We start from the raw sequence: 20,552 nt of genomic DNA on the forward strand, positions 1-20,552 counted from the left end.
GGGACAGGAATTAGGTGAAGGTGGTCTGTAGGCACAAACTTCCAGTTATAATAAGTAATGACAGCATGATGACTATGGTCAACACTGCTCTATGGTACATTTGAAAGTTGCTAAGAGAACAGATCCTAAATGTTCTCACTGCGAGGAAAAAAACTTTTTTTGGTAACTATATGAAGTCATGGATGTTAACTAAACTCATTGTAAGCATTTCACAGTATATCTACCTCAGGTCATTATACGGCACAAACATTACACACTGTATAAACTTATACAGTGTGGTACTGCAATTATGGCTCAATAAAACCAAAAAGATGTTCATCAGCTAGTTGATGAATATATGTGTATATATATTCTATAATGGTCTATCATCTATCACCTATCATCTAGAACTTTCAAATTACAACAGTTCATTTTCTCCTTGAGTTTGCACTTGCCCGAACATCTGCAGCCAACCTTCAGCCATTTGTGTGCACGTTTAGATACATGAAGACAGGTAAACCAGCACATTCCTCTCCCTGTCACCTTCCCCCAAACTACAGACATAGGGTGAAGGACTTCCATCCCACAGCCCCCTGGCCTGGCCATACCCATCCTCCATTAGCAGCTGCCGGAAGAAGTCATTGGCTGCCAGCTTGATGGCCTTCTCTGGAGTGACCAAGGTTAGGTTCACTGCAGCCCCTGCAAGTAAAAAACCAGGATGAGCTAAGGCCATCTGAAAAGTAACAATTCTTGGAGCACCTGGCTGGCTCAGTTGGTAGAGCATGTGACTCTTGATCTCAGGATTGTTCAAATTCAAGCCCCACGTTGGGTGTAGAGTTTACGTAAACATTTAAATAAAAACTATTTTAAAAAGGAACAATTATCTGAGTCTTCCACTCATATAAACAACCTCCTCTCAGACCTAGCCAGGTAGGTTTCTGGGAGTAACTGGGGTCTTGGGAGGAAGGGGTGTTGAGGAGGGCTCCTCTGCCTATTTTATAGAAACATGATTTTTTTTTTTTTCATCTCCCTACTTTGACTCCCCTCCCTCCACATTTCCCTTTTTCACGTGTGTGTTTCCTTTATGGGCTTATTGGTGCAGTTATAAGGAAGGTATTTTTGTCTTTGCTAGTGCTGCCCATCTCTGATAATAAGTGAACAGTTCCCCAAATCAAGCCCCAATAAGAAGGTCCTGGGGGACAGGTATCGGTTTCCATTACTCTGTGCTTTACTAGCCCAGTCCCACTGGCAGCTCTTTGAGTCACAGAGGTTTTTACTTTATTTCTCAGGGGTTCTACATCAGCTCCTTCTCAATGCCAGTTTTGTATCCACTTTCCAATCTGTAATCATGGCTGTGCGGGGACACTGCAAGGGACAGGGACAGCACTGGCTTGTGTCAGGGAAGAGCCATCCAGTAACTCCTTTTCAGGAGCTCAAAACCCTTTCCATTCTTTTCCCTGTCAGCCTCTCCCCCTTCAGCCCTAAATGAGAAGTGGGGGGGAAGGGAAATGTGGGGGCCAGCATCACCCAGTGAGACAGTAGTGGTGCCATGATGAAAAGTAGGGCTCCTGGGTTGCTCCAGTGTGCTCACTGGTGCTCCCTAAAACCTCACCATAACTGCCTCTGTCTCCACCAAGGAACGGCGGGGGGGGGGGGGGGGGGGGGCTTGTGAAAAACAAATGTGGCTTAGGATCACGTGGTAGCCCAGGCCCTGCCCCAGGAGCTCCCTGGGCAGAAGAAACACCAATTCCCAATGTTCTATAAACCCACAAAGTCTGGTGTCCTGTACTGCACCCTCTGTTCTCACTTTACCCAAGCCAGCCTTCCCCCAGGGATGCATCATAAGCCCACCTCGGTACATGCCCAAGAAGCCTTCCGCCCTGGCAGTTTTCACCAGGCAGTCTATCCTAGAAGCAGAGGCCAGAAAATGAAGTCAGTGGTGAGCAAGACGCTGCTCCATCAGCCCCGCTTCCCCTACCCCCGTGTCCTAATCCTGCTGGTCACACCCCAGTTGACCACCTCCCCTGACCCCACTCCACCCCCACAATGCATGACTCTCTAAATAAAGAGATGGGAAAGAATGAGGCCCCATATTCCTCCCTTGGGAGTCCCCCTTTCCCTGCTCACCCCATTCCTCTCACCAATACTTACATTCCTTTGTAGATATCTTTTCCATGTTGATTCTGCAGCCGAGTCTTGGCCAAGTCGATGGGGAACACACAAGTCACCCCAACAAGCCCTGCCACACCTCCATTGATGAGTTTTGCTGTAATACTAGTCCGTGTGGAGGAGGGAGGCAAAGAATAAGTGAGGGAGGCAGAGAGACACAGGAGTTCTGAGGGAGGCTGGCTGCAGAAAGCTGCACAAAGCCAGGACTAGATGGAGGGTGGGGGTGGGGGTGGGGGCAGAGAGGGTGGGAACAGCAGCCCCACCTCAGCTCCACACCAGAGACCCCTCTCCTCAGCCTGCTTCCCTGACTGCAGCACCTCCTTGGCCAACCTAACCTGGGGCTCCCTCCCCCAGAGACAGGTGAGGGGCTGGGGGCCAGGGCCCCCTCCAGGGGCTCTGCACTCACCAGGACTTAGGCATCTTAACCCCTCCAGGAAAATGTTCCTCAAGCTAGGATGCTGCAAAGGCTTTTGGGAAGGAGGTCCAGAGTGCCAACTCTGCCCCCTGGGGCCCTGCCAGGGTGCAGGAAGTCCTCAGCTCACCTCAGAGCAGTCCCTCACAGCTTCCACCCAGGGCCTGTTTTTCAGCTGATCCCCACCTTTAGAGCCACATAAGGAAGTTTTCAAACAGATTGCAATTTTATTTTGGCTTAAGGTCACTCAGAATGGAATTTGAATCCTGGCTATGCTGTTTACTTAAACAAGTTACCTCACTTCTCTGATCCTTTGTCCACCCCCCCACCCCCCCGCTGTAAAACTGGCCTCAAGGGATTTTGTGAGGATTAAATAAGTTAATGCACTTGGTAAATGATAGCTATTATTTATAATAGCTGCTTCTAGTCAGCATAAGATAACCGGGGTTAAAGTATTGAGAGTATCTGATTCTAGCCAAAAGTAAAAAAAAAAAAAAAGTCACACTTTACATAATGTGAGCCCCCTTATCCAGAAATTTTAGAAGACTTAAAATAGAAACTGAAAGACTGAAAACAGAAAATAAAGCTTCCTCAGTCTCCTTGGAACCTAGTAATATCTCATTATCTTTCAGGCCAAGGGCAACTGTGAGCAAAATATTTGGAGGTAGATTACCTGGAAGTAGTAGGAATAGATAATAGATATTCTCACATCTGAACCCTGATTTCACAAACAAGCAACTTTGTGAAAACAAATAGAATTGTGACTGAAATTCTGCAGTCTGAGAAGATGTAGTTCAAACAATGACACTATATATTATATACACACACACACACACATACATATATATATGTATATATGTATATATATATATATATACACATAGTATACTGGGGGGAAATGAGTCTCGCTTGCTCCTCCCCAGGACTCAGGAATCTGGTAAAGAAGCTGAATGATGTGTTGTTACCACATGTTACCACAGAAACCCAGCCCAGAGAGTTGGCCATCTCAGCCAGTTTACCTCAAATCCTGGCTGGACATTCTGCTGGTGGGTCCCTGGGTCACAGGTTGCTGGCTCCTCAGGGAGATGGCTGGCCGAGGCAGATGTGGTGCCTGTGTCCTGGACTGTGGCCCACCGCAGCAGAGTGGAGAGAACACGGGTGTCAGTGGAGACTGGCCTGAGCCACCCTCCTGATGAGCCTCCGCAGGCCAGTTTCCTCCTCTATGACATGATCAGAACAGCACTCATCTCATGGTATGAGAAACCTTGCATGTACTGGGACAGAACATTATTAATGGATCAATACTGCCAACTGGCTCCGTTACTTTTCCTTCATGAAACTTTTTGGACTTTGGGGATTGAGATCAGAAGAAAGGCAATGAGAGAGAAGGACAACGGGCCCAACCTAGGCTCAAGGAGAGGAGTTCTGGGACATTTGGAAGAAGAGCCTGGAAGCGGTGGTGAGGGAAGCTGATGGTACAAAACCGGGATTTTAAGAGTTGCTATGGACTAGGAACGCCTCTTGTCGGGCCCATGAACCACAATAAAACACAGAAATGTTCTGAAGTTATTTTTTGGCTCTTAAAATGTGTTTTCTGAACTTCCTATGATCCTGTTGAAAGACTAAGCTGCTTTAAGTCTCGGGGCTCATGTATAATGGATACATATGGAAAGCAGGTGTCAAAAAGTCAGGGACGGTGTCAAAAAGTCAAAGCTACAATAATAGTAATTATTGCAGCTTTTTTGGGGGTGGGGGAGGTCCTGTTTGACCACAGTGGGGCAGTGTCAGGAAGAGTTCTCTGGGTGCTCCCATGGAGGCTGGCTTGAGCTCTGAGGAGTCTTTCTCCAGGCTCACTTCAAGCTGTGTTAGGGTCCCCCTCCTCTCCCATGCTCCTCATTGGTCCCTGAGGCTGCTGGCAATTTTCTGTTGTCTCCAAGGGTCTTGTTTTGGGGAAGACCAGAGAGAGATCAGTTCTCTTGGTGTATATTGACCCATGCAGAAAAAATTTATTGAGTGCCAGGCACTGACTGTTCCAGATCTGGGGATAGAAGACTGAACCAGAGTACAATCCTAGTTGTCAGGGGCTTAAATTTTAAAGGAGGAGACAAGCAATAAATGAAATAAGTAAAACAGGCACCTGGGTGGCTTGGTCAGTTAAGCATCTAACTTTGGCTCAGGCCATTATCTCATGGTTCATGAGTTCGAGCCGACAGCATGGAGCCTGCTTGGGGATTCTCTCTCTCTCTCTCTCTCTCTCTGCCCCTCCCCCCATGTGTGTGCTCTCTCAAAATAAATAAATAAACTTAAAAAAATGAAATAAGTAAATCCTAAACCAGATACTGATAAATTCTCTGGAGAAAAAAATGTAGAAGGGAAGGAAGATAGAAAAATGTCAGTGGGGTGGGTGTTTGGTGGCTTAACCAAGAAAGGATTCATTGAGGTGACTTGAGGATTCAGAGGAGGTGAGAGGGCAAGCCATGCGGGTTTGTGGGAAAGCACACTCAAGGCAGAGCAAGTGCAAAGACCCTGTAAGCAGAGACTGGTGAGTTGAAGGAACAGTGAGGTGGCCAGGAAGCATGAACAGGGATGTGCAATAAAGACAAAGAGCAATAACGGGCAGAAGCATGACCTTGTAAGGCCTTGGAAGTTCTTTGGCTGTTATTCTGAATGAAAAGAGAAACAACTGGAGAGTTTTGAGCAGAGAAATGACATGCTCTTGACAGGACTATTTGGCTGCTGTGTTGAGAATAGGCAACAGAGGGCTCAAGATAAAAGCAGAAAGATCAATTAAATTATTGCAGGAATCTAGGCAAGAGGTAAAAAGGCTGCATGCTCAGGGTATATGGGTGGAGAGGGAGTGAGAAGTGGTTTAATTATGGGTGTATGTTGAACGCAAGGCCAACAGGATTTCCTGACAGAACAGATGTGAGAGACAAAGGGACTAGTTAAGGAGACACCAAAGTTTTTGTCTGAGAAACTGGACATTTCGAACATGGTGTTTGGACCCAGAATGTGTAAAACTTGGATCTGTTGGAGAAATAGGAAGCTGGTCTGCAGAGAAAGAAACAGAAAAGTGAAGCAAAGATATCTGGAGGAGAAACAAAAGACGGAGATAGTCCTAATGTTGTTTAAAATCCCAGTTTCCAGTTCACTCCTGGATGCCAGTTGCATTCCTGTCCTTGGATTTTGTGAGACACTCAACAGTCCTGTCAATCGTCATTATTGCTTAACTTGCTAGAATGTGTTTCTGATACTCCCAACCAAAAGAGACTCCTATCCCCTAAACTAGGAGAGGGGAGGATTTGCAAATTATAAACCTGAAGCATGGACTCAGAGAAAGCAGGGAACAGGCTGTGAAGAAACCCTTTTCCAGGCTGAGAGGCTGGCAGTTCTTGTGTGGTGCCCTCAGTCACTCTTGAGGCTCCAACCACGTGCCTCCAAAAGCTGGAGCTTTAGGGAACTTGTGGGAAAATGCCAGGAAAAAAAATTTTTGATGTTTATTTATTTTTGAGAGAGAAAAACAGAGTGTGGGTGGGGAAGGGGCAGGGAGACAAGGAGACACAGAATCCAAAGCAGGCTCCAGGCTCTGAGCTGTCAGCACAGAGCCCTATGAGGGGCTCGAACTCACGAACCACGATATCATGACCTGAGCCGAAGTCAGACGCTTAAGCAACTGAGCCACTCAGGCACAAAATGTCAGGAAATTAAAGTGTGTCAGCTGTTCTTTGAGACACTCACAAAGTTGTTATGAGAGAAAGATGTGTTGTAATCCCGGAACGGCACCTTAAAAGTAGATAAGAAACAATGGGACATTTAAAAAACCCTGTCAGTCTGAAAGCAGAGATTCAAATAATTGAGAATCTTGCAGCCATATTCCCTGCTTTTTCTAGAACAAAATTATTAGTTTATAAATTGTGGTTCACTGGATTTTGGAATAGGGGTATTTAAGAGAAGCCAGAGAAATTAGGGACACCCGAATCCCAGGGCCATAGTGCTTTCACGAGGCAGATGTGATAATGTCTCCAACCTCTAAGTGCATTTGCCTGTTGGTGTGTAGTGTGGGCATGCACTGCAGAGCACCCCCACCCCATGGGACTGGGCCATGCCACTGTAAGTCCCAGGCCAGGCAGTTCTCTTGGACAGACTTAGTATTCAAGGACTGGGCCACACAAGATTTCTGGCGCCAGTAAACACATTAGCAAACGGAGTCAACAAAGAGGAAACTGACAGTGAGCCAGTGAACGTTTTAAAGGAGTCATCATTCCCCAAATCCCAAACTTGGCAACAGAGTTCGTACTTGCTCAATACCTCAGGTAATCCATTGGCCCAAGCGTTAGTCACCCTAGAAACGCGTGGGGAGTGCTGACCGTGCCAGTGGCCACAGTTTCAGGCAGCCGGGATGCAGCTGAGAACAAAAACAAGGTCCCTGCTGGTTCCAGCCCTGACAGGAATAGACTTCCAGAGCGATACAGCACACCCTCACACCGGGGGCGCTCCTGGGCACCGTTCTCTCCATATATAGGACTTGAAGGATCCCAGGCAAGGGAAATTCTTCGGGCAAGCCCAGCCTTGGGGCAGCCATTTGCCTGACCAAGGTGCTCCCTACACTGCCAAAGAATTTAGTAAACAAATGGATACTGACTAAAATATTTAGCCTTTAAAAATATTTTTTTTTTAGGATTTTTTAAAAAAGTTTTTATTTATTCATTTTTAAGAGAGACAGAGAGAGCACGTGCATGCATGCAAGTGGGGGAGAGGCAGAGAAAGAAGGGGACAGAGGATCCAAAGTAGGCTCTGCTGGGACAGCACAGAGCCTGATGCTGGGTTCAAACCCATGAGTCATTAGATCATGACCTGAGCCAAAGGCACATGCCTAACCTACAGAGCCACCCAGGCACCCTGTTTAATTTCCTTTTTTTTAGTAATCTCTACACCCAACGTGGGGCTTGAATTCACAACTCCAAGATCAAGCGTAGTAGACTCCTCTGACTGAGCCAGGTGTGCTCTATGTGTTAGACTATTGGCCAATAGATAATATTTCACCTGTTCTCTCTTCGAAATGGAATTTAGAAAAATAGTATTTGGGGAGTACTGGGGTAGTAATACTAATTATTTAAGCACTGGGATACAGAATTATGAGTATCTACATCTGGAACTCTTTGGGACCAAAGGAGAGAAGGACAGGATATATACATATAAAAAAAGTAATCTTTATCTGGATAACAGAGGCTCCCTGTCATTGCCTCTGGCTGCAGTATCTGGTCATGACATTGAATTATCTCACATTGGGAAGATAAGTGCATTTATAGTTTGACACGTGATTATTGATCCATATTTAGAAGAGGGAAATTTAGGGGCAACTGGCTGGCTCAGTCGATAGAACATGTGACTCTTGATCTTGAGGTTGTAAGTTTGAGCCCCACACTGGGGGGCAGAGATCACATGAAAAAATAAAATTTTTTTTTTTTAATTTTTTTTCAACTTTTTTTTTAATTTTTTTATTTTTGGGACAGAGAGAGACAGAGCATGAATGGGCGAGGGGCAGAGAGAGAGGGAGACACAGAATCGGAAACAGGCTCCAGGCTCTGAGCCATCAGCCCAGAGCCCGAGGCGGGGCTCGAACTCATGGACCGCGAGATCGTGACCTGGCTGAAGTCGGACACTAAACCGACTGCGCCACCCAGGCGCCCCAAAATATTTTTTTAAAAAAAGGAAAAAATGTGAATGAATGGGAAATGGTATGCCTCTGCATGTCCCCAGGCATCAAAGGGTGGGATGCAGTGATACAATTGTTGTAGCTCTTCATTACTGCATTTCCAGGAACCCCCATTCTCTCTTACCGTTCACCTGGTGGGGACTACCATGTTCCTAAAATGTGATGCTATTCTCCTGGGTAGTGTTGATTACCTGAGGATGGGCCCCTGACTTAATAGGTCATTTAATTTTCCTTATAGGTATTTTTTTTTAATTTTTTAAATTGTTTATTTTTGAGAGAGAGACAGACAGACAGAGACAGAGAGAGAGCATGAGTGGGCAGGGGGGCAGAGAGAGAGAGAGGGAGACACAGAATCTGAAGCAGGCTCCAGGCTCTGAGCTGTCAGCACAGAGCCTGACATGGGGCTTGAACTCATGAACTTTGAGATCATGACCTGAGCTGAAGTCGGATGCTTAACGGACTGAGTCACCCAGGTGCCCCTTAATTAATTTTTACAGAGAGAGCACTCAGGTGTGCACAAATGAGTGGGGGTGGGGCAGAGGGGGAAAGAGAGAATCTTAAGCAGGCTCTATGCCTGCAGGGCTTGACAAGAGGTAGGCTCGATGCAGAGGTTGACACGGGGCTTGGGGCTCGATCCCACAACCTTGAGATCATGACCTGAGCTGAAATCAAGAGTTGGGACCCTGGGGCACCTGTGTGGCTCAATCGGTTAAGCATCTGCCTTCAGCTCAGGTCATGATCTCATAGTTTGTGAGTTGGAGCCCTGCATCGGGCTCTGTGCTGACCTGGAGCCTGCTTCAGATTCTGTCTCCCTCTCTCTCTGCCCCTCCCCAGCTCACTCTATCTCTCTCAAAAATAAATAAACATTAAAAAAAAAAAAAAAAGGGAGTTGGGATGCTTAACCAACTGAGCCACCCAGGAGCCCTGACCTCTACAGTTATCTTAAAGAAGAGATTGTGTAGCTTCTTTACAGATTTTGTCTGTAACATAACACTTGGGACTGATCTGCAGTCATGTTTACTGTCATGTGGTATTTGGGAAACAGAGAGATCATTTGTAGCAAGAGAGATGGATAAAGCAGAACGAGAGAGAGAGCAGAGAGTTCTGGTGGGGTTTGAAGCCCTGACTATACAGTAACCCACTTCATTCTCGACCTTAGGTACCAAAGGGATATTTCATGAATTGACTTATTGTCTTGTTGCTGTTGTTTTGGGGTGTTATGACTTATTGTCTTAAGCAAATTAAAATTAGTTTTTGTAATTGGGTAGCCAGAGTTGTTTTTTTTTTTCCTTTTCTCTCTCTTTTTTTTTTTTTTTTTTGAGAGAGAGAGACCGGGCATGAGTGAGCAAGGGATAGAGAGAGAAGGAGAGAGAGAATCCCATGCAGGCTCTGCACTGTCAGGGCTGAGCCTGAAGTGGGACTCAAACTCATGAACCATGAGATCATGACCTGAGCTGAAGTCAAGTGCTTAACCGACTGAGCCACCCAGGCGCCCAAGTAGCCAAAGAGTTCTTAACTAATAAGCAAACTTTTTAAAGAACTCTCAAATTCCATTTTATTGCAATTGAGATGCTTAGATAGTGAATACTGTAAGTGTTCAGAGATGTGCAAGGCCATTCCAGCCTGGCTTGGAAGATCTAGAAGTGGTCTTAAAAAATAAGGGAAGCAGGGCGCCTGGGTGGCTCAGTCGGTTGGGCATCCGACTTCGGTTCAGGTCATGATCTCACAGTCCGTGGGTTCGAGCCCCACGTCGGGCTCTGTGCTGACAGCTCAGAGCCTGGAGCCTGTTTCGGATTCTGTGTCTCCCTCTCTCTCTGACCCTCCCCCGTTCATGCTCTGTCTCTCTCTGTCTCAAAAATAAACGTTAAAAAAATTTTTTAAATTAAAAAAAAAAAAAATAAGGGAAGGGCACCAGGGTGGCTCAGTCAGTTAAGCGTCTGACTCTGCTCTTGGCTCAGGACATGATCTCACAGTTCATGGGACCGAGTACCACGCTGGGCTCTGCGCTGATAGCATGGAGCCTGCTTGGGATTCTCTCTCTCCCTCTCTCTCTGCCCCTTCTCCACTTTCATTCTCTGTCTCTAAATAAATAAACTTAAAAAAAAAACATAGGGAGGTGCTTGCTTCACCAGCACATGTACTAAAAAAAATAAGGGAAAGTTTCTAAGAAGAGGAGGGGGAGGTGGCCTGGACACAGCACTGTGTGAGCACCTAAGGGGGCCAAGCAAAGGGCTGAGGGCACAGCTCACCGCCCTGGCTGGCTCACCAGAACGGTGGAAAAGGGCTACAAAAGTAGGTTAGGTCAGGCATGGAGAACCTGGGGCTTGCCCAATATAGTTTGTGCCCCCTAAATTAACTTTTCACCAATTTGATCCTGCAGGCAGTAAAAAAATACTGAATACTTTTAAGGGGGAAAGCACACTGTTGAATTGGTATGAGGACAATGCAGGAAGAACAGGTTGAGAAAAGGAAATTTCGTGCGAGAAGCCAGATAGGCGGCATGATGGCAAAGCAATGAGGTAGAGAGAAAAGGGGGGTGGTGGAGAGTGCAGAGGGCAAGGGTTAGTTGGGAGAGAACTTTTTTTTTTTTTAAATGTTTATTTACTTTTGAGACAGAGAGAGACAGAGCATGAACAGGGGAGGGTCAGAGAGAGGGAGACACAGAATCTGAAACAGGCTCCAGGCTCTGAGCTGTCAGCACAGAGCCCGACTCGGGGCTTGAACTCAAGGACCGCGAAATCATGACCTCAGCCGAAGTTGGCCACTTAACCGACTGAGCCACCCAGGTGCCTTGGGAGAGAACTTTTTAAAGAAAGGGTCTGGGCTTGGCGACTGTCCAGGGCTGAAGAACCATGGAGCTGGTGGAGGCCTGAAACCTGAGGGGCTGAGGAGTGAAAGGCAAGGCAGGAGAGGAGGCTGCCCACAGGGAGGGTCTGGCACTGCGAGAGAAGTTGAGGCTCTGGGAACAGTTTCCTCCAGCTCTGTGGGAAGTCAGTGACAAGGTGCCTCTTGTATGGCAGGCAGGACACCACTCAGCTGGCGCGCAGAGCCAGGCATTTTTTGATCCCTTATGTGTGCATTTCCAGAAGTATCTCTGCTCGGCGTGTGTGTGTGCACTCAGAGGGGTCGCCTGCCCCTTCTCCACTCTCCTGCTGACTGTTTTGCGAGCAAGAAGCTGGCTAAGGGCCGTACTGGTCGAAGAGCCAGAAGCAGACAGGTCCTTGGAGGGCCTGGGAGGGAGTCTGCATGGCAGGGCCCAGTCGGCTTACCTACCCTGTCTTGTCCAGGGGTTCTGCCCTTAACATCAAAACTGTAACCCATTTTGGGGTGCCTGGGTGGCTCAGTTGGGTGAGCTACTGGCTCTTGATTTCGGCTCAGGTCATGGTCTCGCGGTTCATGGGATTGAGCCCCGTGTTGGGCCCTGTGCTGATAGTGGGGTGCTGGCTTGGGATTCTTTCTCCCTCTGTCTCTACCCCTCCCCTGCTCGCTCTCTCTCTCTCTCTCTCTCTCTCTCTCTCTCTCAAAACAAATAAACTTAAATAAATTAAAAAGAAACTGTGACCCATCCTGTGTATTTCTTTAGGAGATAGCTAGTTAACAGATGCTTAGGAGGTGATCAGTTCCCTTTTGTTAATGTGAACAATTGTTCTATTTCTTAAAGTATTTAAAGTACTAGAAAAAAATTAGAAAATTTGGAAAGCACAGAAAACTGTATAGTAATTTTCTTTTTTTTTTTTTTTAAAGTAAGCTCTACGCCCAATGTGGGGCTTGAACTCAAGACCCGTATATCAAGAACTGCATGCTCTAAGGACTGAGTCAACCAGGCACCCCTAAAGTAATTATTACATGGTTTCCCAGGATCATATTTTGAATGAGACTGTCCAGAGGCACATCTGTTTAGAAGGATGATTCTAGGTGGTGAGTTGCAGGGACCAGAGCAGGCCACGGTTCTCTGAGCTCCTGATTCCACCACTTTTCATTCCTCCCACATTAAAACATTCTATTATCTTGACCTCTGTGACTCCTTGGCTCTCCCCAGTGGCTTCCCAGCCTCCCATGACCAGTGTCTTTGGTCACTGGTACCCATAAAGTCCTGCCAAGATTCTTGACTCCTTCCACTCCACTCCACTCCACACAATCATCCTGAAAACCCATCTTCTCCTGGGCTTCAGTCATTGTCTACTTGTTCATGATGTACCTGCAGCTGAGGATTTCTGCCCTGAGCCCCTCACCATTATCTTAACCAGCTCCCAGCCATCCCCATCTTAGCAGTCTGGCCTCACACAGTATAGTAATACCTCTTTTTACTTGTATCCACCCCTGTAGACCTGCTGTTTCTCTTCCTGGTTTCCTAGCTCTGGAAGCTGCACCACTAGCCATTCAATTATCCAGGCCAAGTCTGTGAGCCATCTTTGATTCATCCTTTCCCCCTTATGTTTCCACAACTAATCAGTCATCATGTCCTGGCAATTCTTCCTCCTAACGTCAGTGCTACCCAGGGCATGTGGTTCAGTGCTGATCTGTGACAACTACAGAAATTGAGAATAAATGCTTAGGAATTTTTATGGCATCTTGAGGAATTTCATGTTTTACAATTTACTGAGAAAAATGTGAGCTTATATTCTATCATTTAAAAAATTTTTATTTTTTGGGGTGCTGGGTGGCTCAGTCGTTTGTGTCTGGCTCTTGATTTCAGCTCAGATCACAATTTCACAATTTGTGAGTTCAAGCCCCACATTGGGCTCTGCACTGGCAGTGTGGAGCCTGCTAGGGTTCTCTCTCTCCCTCTCTCTGCCCCTCCCCTGCTCATGCCTTCTCTCTCAAAATAAGTAAATAAAACTTAAAAATTTTTTTTAAATAAAATTTCTATTTTTCTATCAATTGATTTTTATTGTATTTTACAAAATTATTGCTCCATAATAAACTAGGATAAACAGGTCTTTCATCATGGGTAGAAAAAAGCTGTCCTAAGTCTCTCGTGGGCCCACCAGCCACTGCTTGATCACACGGGCGTCATCCACTGTCTGGAGCACCTGGCAGTCTCCCCCCTCTGTCTCCCCCCTTGCTCCCATCAAATCTGAGCTCCTCAAATCTGGCCACAACATGGCCAAGTGAGCAGAAGTGCAAGTCTGGACCCAACTGCCAGCCTGCCATTTAAGCACTTCCCTGCCTAAAGTGCAACGCTAACTTCCCTCCACTCTTAGGACAGTTTCCCAGCTCTTTGCCCAGACCCGGACCCTACTTTCCTACTTGACTGTACCCTCCCAAATCACCAAGTCTACTCTCCCTGCCAGCCATGGAGAACTCTCACTTCTGGGAACATATCACGGTCTCTTGCGTTTGAGCCTTGCACATACTGTCCTGTTGAGTAGGACACTCTTGCCCCATCTGTACCTGACGAATTACAATTTGTTTTTTGGAAAACAAAAAAGAAAAAAAAAAGTTTTTTGGGCTTCCTCCCATGAGCCTCTTTTTTTTTTTTTTTTTTTAAAGTTTTATTTATTTTGAGAGAGAAGCCCAACCAGGCTCCACACTCAATGCAGAGTCTGACACGGGGCTTGTCTCACAGCCAAACATGAGATAATGACCTGAGCCGAAATTAAGAGTCAGACGCTTAACCCACTGAGCTACCCAGGCCCCCCCTCATTACTGGGAGATGAAAGTCTTAGGGTTGTGCCCCCGGAGCCTGGTGCAGAGGCATTCAATAAAGATGTTGGAATCAGTGAACCATGAGGTAGCTACCGCCTTTAACCTTGCAGTCTCATCATGAGACAGACAGTTCTGCTCTTCAGTTGTCTCTCCTCTCTACACCTTGTGAGGAGGCACTCAGGGAAGAGAGGCATCCTCTCTCTACCTACTCTAATTAGCAGGGCAAGCCAGAGTTCTTCAGAGACGAGCCCCTTACATGAGCAGTGCCAAGGAAATAACTTGCTTCCTGACTTAGACGTCATCTGGGACTATTGTCAGGGACTGGCCACTTCCTCTTACCCACCTCCTTCCAACTCTGTGCAGCAAATGGAGACCCTTTCCCACAGGCTGCTCTGACCTTTCTCAGATGTTTATTTGCTAGAAGTGGGTCTTTCCCTAGCAACTCTAAGCTTGATACAGACAAGACAAACACTTACCTGCTTTTAGTAAGGAACCTTCTGTCTTTTCTGGATGCCAAGATATAGGCCAGATCACTGCTGAACTGCAGGAACTGCAGGAAGGGTTGGTTTACCATCCTCTTTTGGTATCGTTAGTGGCCCTCCCTCTTCATGCCCACACAGCCCCTTCCCCTGGGGCAGGTCGTCACCAAGCCATCCTCTACTCTGGGTCCCCAGCTTCTCTCCCACCTCCCACACCTGTAAACAGATTGGGTTTGAATGAAACCCCAAAGAGGCCACTCTGCAGCCTAGTCAAGCCCAGTCCTACCTCCCTAGGTGGCAAGCAGGTGGCTGTTTACTTGGTTGTGGAATGACTGAGACAAAAATTCAGGATGGAAAAAGCTTTGTTCAAGGCAGTGTGGGGGTGGGGGTGAGGGGAGACTGGCCACCCACTCAGAGACCTGGAAGTCAGGGAGGAGGACAAACAAGGGAAAATCAATGCAATGCAAATGCTTCTGCCAGACTTTTGGGGTCAGAAGCCAGCCTCTGCTTGTCAGACTCACACTTTTCTAACTACAAGTGATTGCCTATTTCAGTGGTTCTGTATTTTCAGTGGTCCACCACGTGCTCTGCTGTGGCAGGGCCGCAGTGCTGATTTGGCACATTCCCTGCACTCACAAGTGGTACAGTTGTGAACTCAGAGCTGCAGCTGAGGATTTCTTCCAGCATAGACAGCTGGAAAAGTTTTGGTAAGTAGTCACTGGTTTTGGCCTTGAAGACCGGAGGCAGAGAGGTAAAATTAAAACCCAGCTTCTCTTTAGTGGCAAAGTGTCTAATCTGGGGCAAGGGATGAGACAGTAGGGGGGAGTATAAAGCTGGTAACATATTGGGTCCCAAAGGTAGAGGACCTTGTTGCCCGGCCAAGGATTTGGGAGAGATGAAGAATCAGCATGGGACAGACTTTGATGTCAGAGACCCAGGTTCAAATTCCAGCTTCCAAGTTAATAACTACCTCACTTTAAGCAAGTTATTTAACTTAGTGCTTTTCTTCCTCAAAAGGGGCTTGAGATATCCAGTTCATAAGACTGCTAATGAGGTAGGAGAGCAGAGTGGTTGAGTGGGCTTTGGAGTGAGACTGCTTTTGAACTGGTTTGAATTCTAGTTTACCACTTACTAGCTGCATGACCTTAAATTACATAACTTCTCTGTGCCTCCTACCTCCTCTGTGAAATGAGACTCAGATGTAGAGCATTTAGTACATTTGGTACATTTAGCATTGAGTGCCTGGCACATAAAAGGTGCTCACTAAATGATAACATTTTTTTCCTCTTTTCCTGGTGGGCAATGGAAAGCTGACATAGGATGTGGAATGGGGGCCCAGAGGGCACAGTTCAGTTTTTTTTTTTTTTTTTTTAAGTAGGCTCCATGCCCAACATGGGGCTTGAACTCATGACCCTGAGATCAAGAGTCACATGCTCTACTGACTGAGCCAGCCAGGTGCCCCCCCCCCACTCCCTTTTTTTTTTTTTGGTCAGAGGTCAGGTTTATGGCAGTGCCAAGTGGTCTGGACAGGCCAGGAGATTACAATAATCCAGGTGAGAAATAAAATCAGAACCTGCATGCAGGAGGAAAGAGATGTGACTGATTTCTGTGAAGAATCAATAGGGCTTGGCAGCTGATTAAACATGCTAGGGACAAATATCAGGTTTGACACATGGATCAGCAAGAAAAGATATATCATCACCCCAACTAGTAGCATCAGAAGGGGTGGGTAGGTAAGGAGAGTGGGGAGGGAAGAAAAGTTTGGATGGCTATTGAGTTTAAAGTGGCAGCCACAAAACAGGGGATGGCAGTGTGCACTAGAAAGAGTGGTACCACACCTGCTAGGGTGTGATTATCAAACAAACAGAAAACTACACATGTGGGCAAGGATGTGGGGAAATTGGAACTCTTGTGTGTTGCTGATGAGAATGTAAAATGATGCAGTGGCTGTGGAAATCGGTATGGCAGGTTCTCAAAGAGTTAAAAATACAATTACAACATGACCCAGCAGTTCCACTTCTGGGTATACATCCAGAATTGAAAGCAGTGCCTTAAACACTATCTGTACACTCACGTTCATTGCAACATTATTCACAATAGCCAAAAGGGGAAACATCTCAAACGTCCTTTGGTGGATAAATGGATACACAAAATGTGGTATATACACACAATGGGATATTCTTTAGCCTCAAAAAGGAATAAAATTCTGTTACATGCTACAACATGGATGCACCTTGAAAATATGCTAAACCAGAAGAAGGAAAAATACGGTATGATTCCACTTATCTGGGGTACCTAGAATAGCCAAATTCATACACATAGAAAGAAAAGTGGTTACCAGGGGTTGGGGGAGAAGGGAGGTGGGGTATTAGTTTAATGGGTATAGAGTTTCACTATGGGATAAAGAAGTTCTGGAGATGGGTAGTAGTCATGGTTGTATAATGAGGTGATTGTACTCAATGCAACTGAAGTATACACTTAAAAATGGTCAAGGGCGCCTTGGTGGCTCAGTTGCCTAAGCGTCTGACTTCGGCTCAGGTCATGATCTCACAGCTTGTGGGTTCGAGCTGCACATTGGGCTCTGTGCTGACAGCTTGGAGCCTGGAGCCTGCTTTAGATTCTGTGTCTCCCTCTCTCTCTGTCCTTCCCCTGCTTGTGCATACTCTCTCTCAAAAATAAACATTTAAAATTTCAAAAAAGCAAAAGCATTTGGGGCACCTGGGTGGCTCAGTCGGTTAAGTATCTCACTTGGGCTCAGGTTGTGATCTCAGTTTGTGAGCTCAAGCCCTGCATTGGGCTCTGTGTTGTCAGCTAGAAGCCTGGAGTCTGCTTCAGATTCTGTGTCTCCCTCTCTCTCTGCCCTTCTCCCACTTGTGCTGTCTCTCAAAAATAAATAAACATTAAAAAAAAAAAGCAAATGCATTTTAAAAAATGGTTAAAATGGTATATTTTATGTGTATTTTACCAGGGTAGAAAGGAAAAGGGATAAGCAATGAAGGCAGTATGTTACATTTAAACATAAATGGATGGCATTGGAGGAAGAAGTGAAGATGTCAGCTTTTTTAATTTTCAAAAAATGTTTACTTACTTTCAAGAGAGAGAGAAAGAGAGAGGCAGAGAGAGACATACAGAATCCAAAGCAGGCTTCAGGCTCTGAGCTGTCAGCACAAAGCCTGATGTGGGGCCTGAACTCATGGACCACAACATCATGACTTGAGCAAAGTTTGACGCTTAACTGACTTGAGCCACCCAGGTGCCCCAATCAGTTTGAATGTGGAATTATAATAAAATGGTTAAGGAAGAATGTTACAAACTAACAAGATGTAGGAAATAAAATTGTAAACCATTTCGGTAAAAAATTTAAAACAGTGGCAAATAAAAATCCCGGAACAATGGCAGTAGGGACATTTGGTGTCAATGTCCAACAGGAACTTGGAAAGGGTGACCAGAACATGGCAAAAAAGTCTGAATTGAAGATAGAAGTTGATTGCACAGAGGGACATCTTAAGTTGTAGGTAAAAGTGAAAGTCATTTAGAGGAAGGTGCACTGACTGCGTGATGAAGAGAAGAAAGAGGGGTGCTTGGCTGGGCTTGGTTGGTACAGCGTGTGACTCTTGATCTTGGGGTTGTGAATTTGGGCCCATGTTGGGTGTAGAGATCATTTTTTAAAAAGTCTCAAAAAAAAAAAAAAAAAGGAGAAGAAAGCAAGTCTTAGGAAGAGCACACCTTTGGGAAGTGGAAGAAGGTCACTGGAAGGGCAGGCCGTGTCACAGCTGGGTGAGTGTGGGTCACAGCACCAGTGAGAACCAGGTCAAGAGGGGGTTGATCAAGCTGTCAGAGGCCACACAGGATGTTAAGTGCTGCGAAAGGGCTAAGGCTCTATGTAAGTCAGTAGTTGTAGAAAGGTAGGGAGGAAGCCAAATGTCAGGAAAAAAAGCCAGGTTCTATTAGTGAAGAGTTTGGATGAAGGTATGGGTCACTTGGCTGGCTCAGTCAGAAGAGCATGTGACTCTTGATCTTGGGGTTGTGAGTTCCAGCCCCACGTTGGGTGTAGAAATTACTAAAAAAAACCCCAACAAAGAAAACTTAAAAAAAAAGCTTGCATGAAGATAAAGAGAGGTAAATATGTGATATTCAAATAGAGGGAACTGGAACAACCTTCATAGGGAGGGAAGAAAGGAGGAGAGGCTAACTGATGGCATTTGGTAAGGAGGTAGACAGGGGAGGCTGGAATGCCTCGCACAAGGGAAAGTCAGCTTTGATGAGGGGACATTACCGGCAGAAAAGAAAAAAGGTGAAGATTTGGAAAAGCACAATGTTAGAGGACCACATGAGGGAGTCTCCATCATTTTTTTAAATGTTTATTTTTGAAGGAGAGAGAGAAACAGTGGGGAAGGGGCAGAGAGAGAGGGAGACAGAATCTGAAGCAGGTTCCAGGCTCTGAGCTGTCAGCACAGCACCTGATATGGGGCTCAAACTCATGAACTTTGAGATCACGACCTGAGCTGAAGTCGGACGCTTAACCGCCTGAGCCACCCCGGCGCCCTGGTCGTCTCCCTCTTTAAATAAAAAGGCAAGTCCAGCAGTGTTGGAAAGCATGGATGGGTTTGAGGTCGTTCTGCTCTCAAAATGCAGTGAGCAATGAGCTTGTTAAATGTGAAGAACCTCAGGACCCAGTCCAGGCCTAGTGAACCAGAATCTGATCTGAACAAGATTCTCCAGGTAATTCATGGGCTTATTCAAGTCTGCAAGCCACTGGTTTTGGAAAGTGGTTTATACAATGTTGACTGGGCAACAGAATTACCAGGAAAGCTTTGAAAAATCCTGTTGCCCAGGCTGCACCCCAGACCAATGAAAAACCCTGTGGGGTAGTGTTCAGGCATCTGATTTTTTAAGATTTTAATCTCTACATCCAACGTGGGGCTCGAACTTAACAATCCCGAGATCAAGAATCACATGCTTCACCAACTGAGCCAGCCAGACTCCCCTGAAGCCCAGGTTTTTAAACCCCTAAGTGGGCACCCTAGATTGGCCACCATTGGCTTACAGCATTGCAAAGCCACAGACATAAGCTCACTAAAATTTGTTAAATAAGTCACAACAGCAGACGTGGGAGATGTTGCCTGGAGTACACAGATCGTTGACCAGCAGGGAGTCTTGACATTACTGGATGGCAAGACCCTGGACTGGCAATGGTTGGTTAGGTTTAGATCTCCCAAAACACCCAACACTGCAGATGAGACAGAGGATGTGGAAACTGGGAGTGAGACTTAAAATTTTTCTTAATGTTTATTTTTGAGAGACACAGAGGGTGAGCGGAGGCAGGGGAGGGGCAGAGAGAGAGGGAGACAGAATCCGAAGTAGGCTCCAGGTTCTGTGCTCTCAGCACAGAGCCTGATGTGGGGCTCAAACCCACGAATCATGAGATCATGACCTGAGCTGAAGTCGGACACTCAACCAACTGAGCCACCTAGGTGCCCCCAGAATTTGCATTTGTAACAAATTCCCAGGTGATGCTTTGGTCCAGAGACTACACTCAGAAGCATAATAGATGATGTGACCACAAGAAGACAGCAGACAATATGGAAGGCTGCCGTAGCGGGGCCATGCCATGGCCTCTACAAAAACATGCTTTTTTCCTCAGACCTATGTTGTTTCTAGGAAACGTCCTCCTAGTACCCCCTGGGGAGAATTACTGGTGTCAGAACCGTTTGCTCTGTCTTCATCAATACAGTGTAGCCTCACGGGAACAGAACCAGGATGAAAGGGAAGAGGAATTCAAGCTGCAGCAAGGACTCTGAGAAAACTAGGCAGAGACTGAACAGAACAAGCTGAGACAGCAGGCCCAGACCGAGGAGATCCCGGCTCTGTGTTCTTCACCAACACATCAAGTCAAATGGCTGTCCAAATCAAATGGCTAACAACACCCCACCCTCCTGCAATGATTACATTTCAGGGAGGGAATAAAAATCTTTCTACTACTTTATGCAGTGTGTTCTAACACTGTACTGTAGTCCAATTTCTTTGTATTGTTCTTCTCCCTTTACAGTGAACTCTGAGCAGAGGAAGCTATTCCCGCCGCCCCCCCCCCCCCTTTCCACTGTTAGTAATTAGGCAAAGTAACTAGGCATACAGCTGGAATTTAATA

At 46.2% G+C, this 20,552-nt stretch overlaps 1 protein-coding gene and 1 long non-coding RNA gene across 13 annotated transcripts in view; one reads left to right on the top strand and one right to left on the bottom strand.

Moving 5' to 3' along the window:
- The window catches only part of SLC25A18 (solute carrier family 25 member 18), a 30,606-nt gene that overhangs the window by 9,774 nt on the left and 280 nt on the right, over positions 1 to 20,552 (bottom strand). For 3 of the 12 annotated variants that reach the window (XM_015061496.3, XM_015061495.3, XM_053225570.1), the window contains exons 1-5: positions 14,402 to 14,684; positions 3,580 to 3,780; positions 2,131 to 2,253; positions 1,831 to 1,886; positions 588 to 678 (exon numbers count right to left, since the gene is read on the bottom strand). In XM_015061496.3, coding sequence (XP_014916982.2) covers positions 588 to 678; positions 1,831 to 1,886; positions 2,131 to 2,253; positions 3,580 to 3,780; positions 14,402 to 14,499 — 569 coding nt within the window. In that variant the 5' untranslated portion in view covers positions 14,500 to 14,684. The other 9 variants (XM_027073885.2, XM_053225568.1, XM_053225567.1 and 6 more) reach the window with 9 other exon arrangements.
- On the top strand, positions 14,804 to 20,390 carry LOC113603662 (uncharacterized). Its single transcript, XR_003425323.2, has 2 exons — positions 14,804 to 15,111; positions 20,139 to 20,390. It is a non-coding gene; the product is annotated as an uncharacterized LOC113603662 (long non-coding RNA).

Source organism: Acinonyx jubatus, chromosome B4 (genome assembly GCF_027475565.1).
Source record: "Acinonyx jubatus isolate Ajub_Pintada_27869175 chromosome B4, VMU_Ajub_asm_v1.0, whole genome shotgun sequence".
Classification (NCBI taxonomy): domain Eukaryota; kingdom Metazoa; phylum Chordata; class Mammalia; order Carnivora; family Felidae; genus Acinonyx; species Acinonyx jubatus.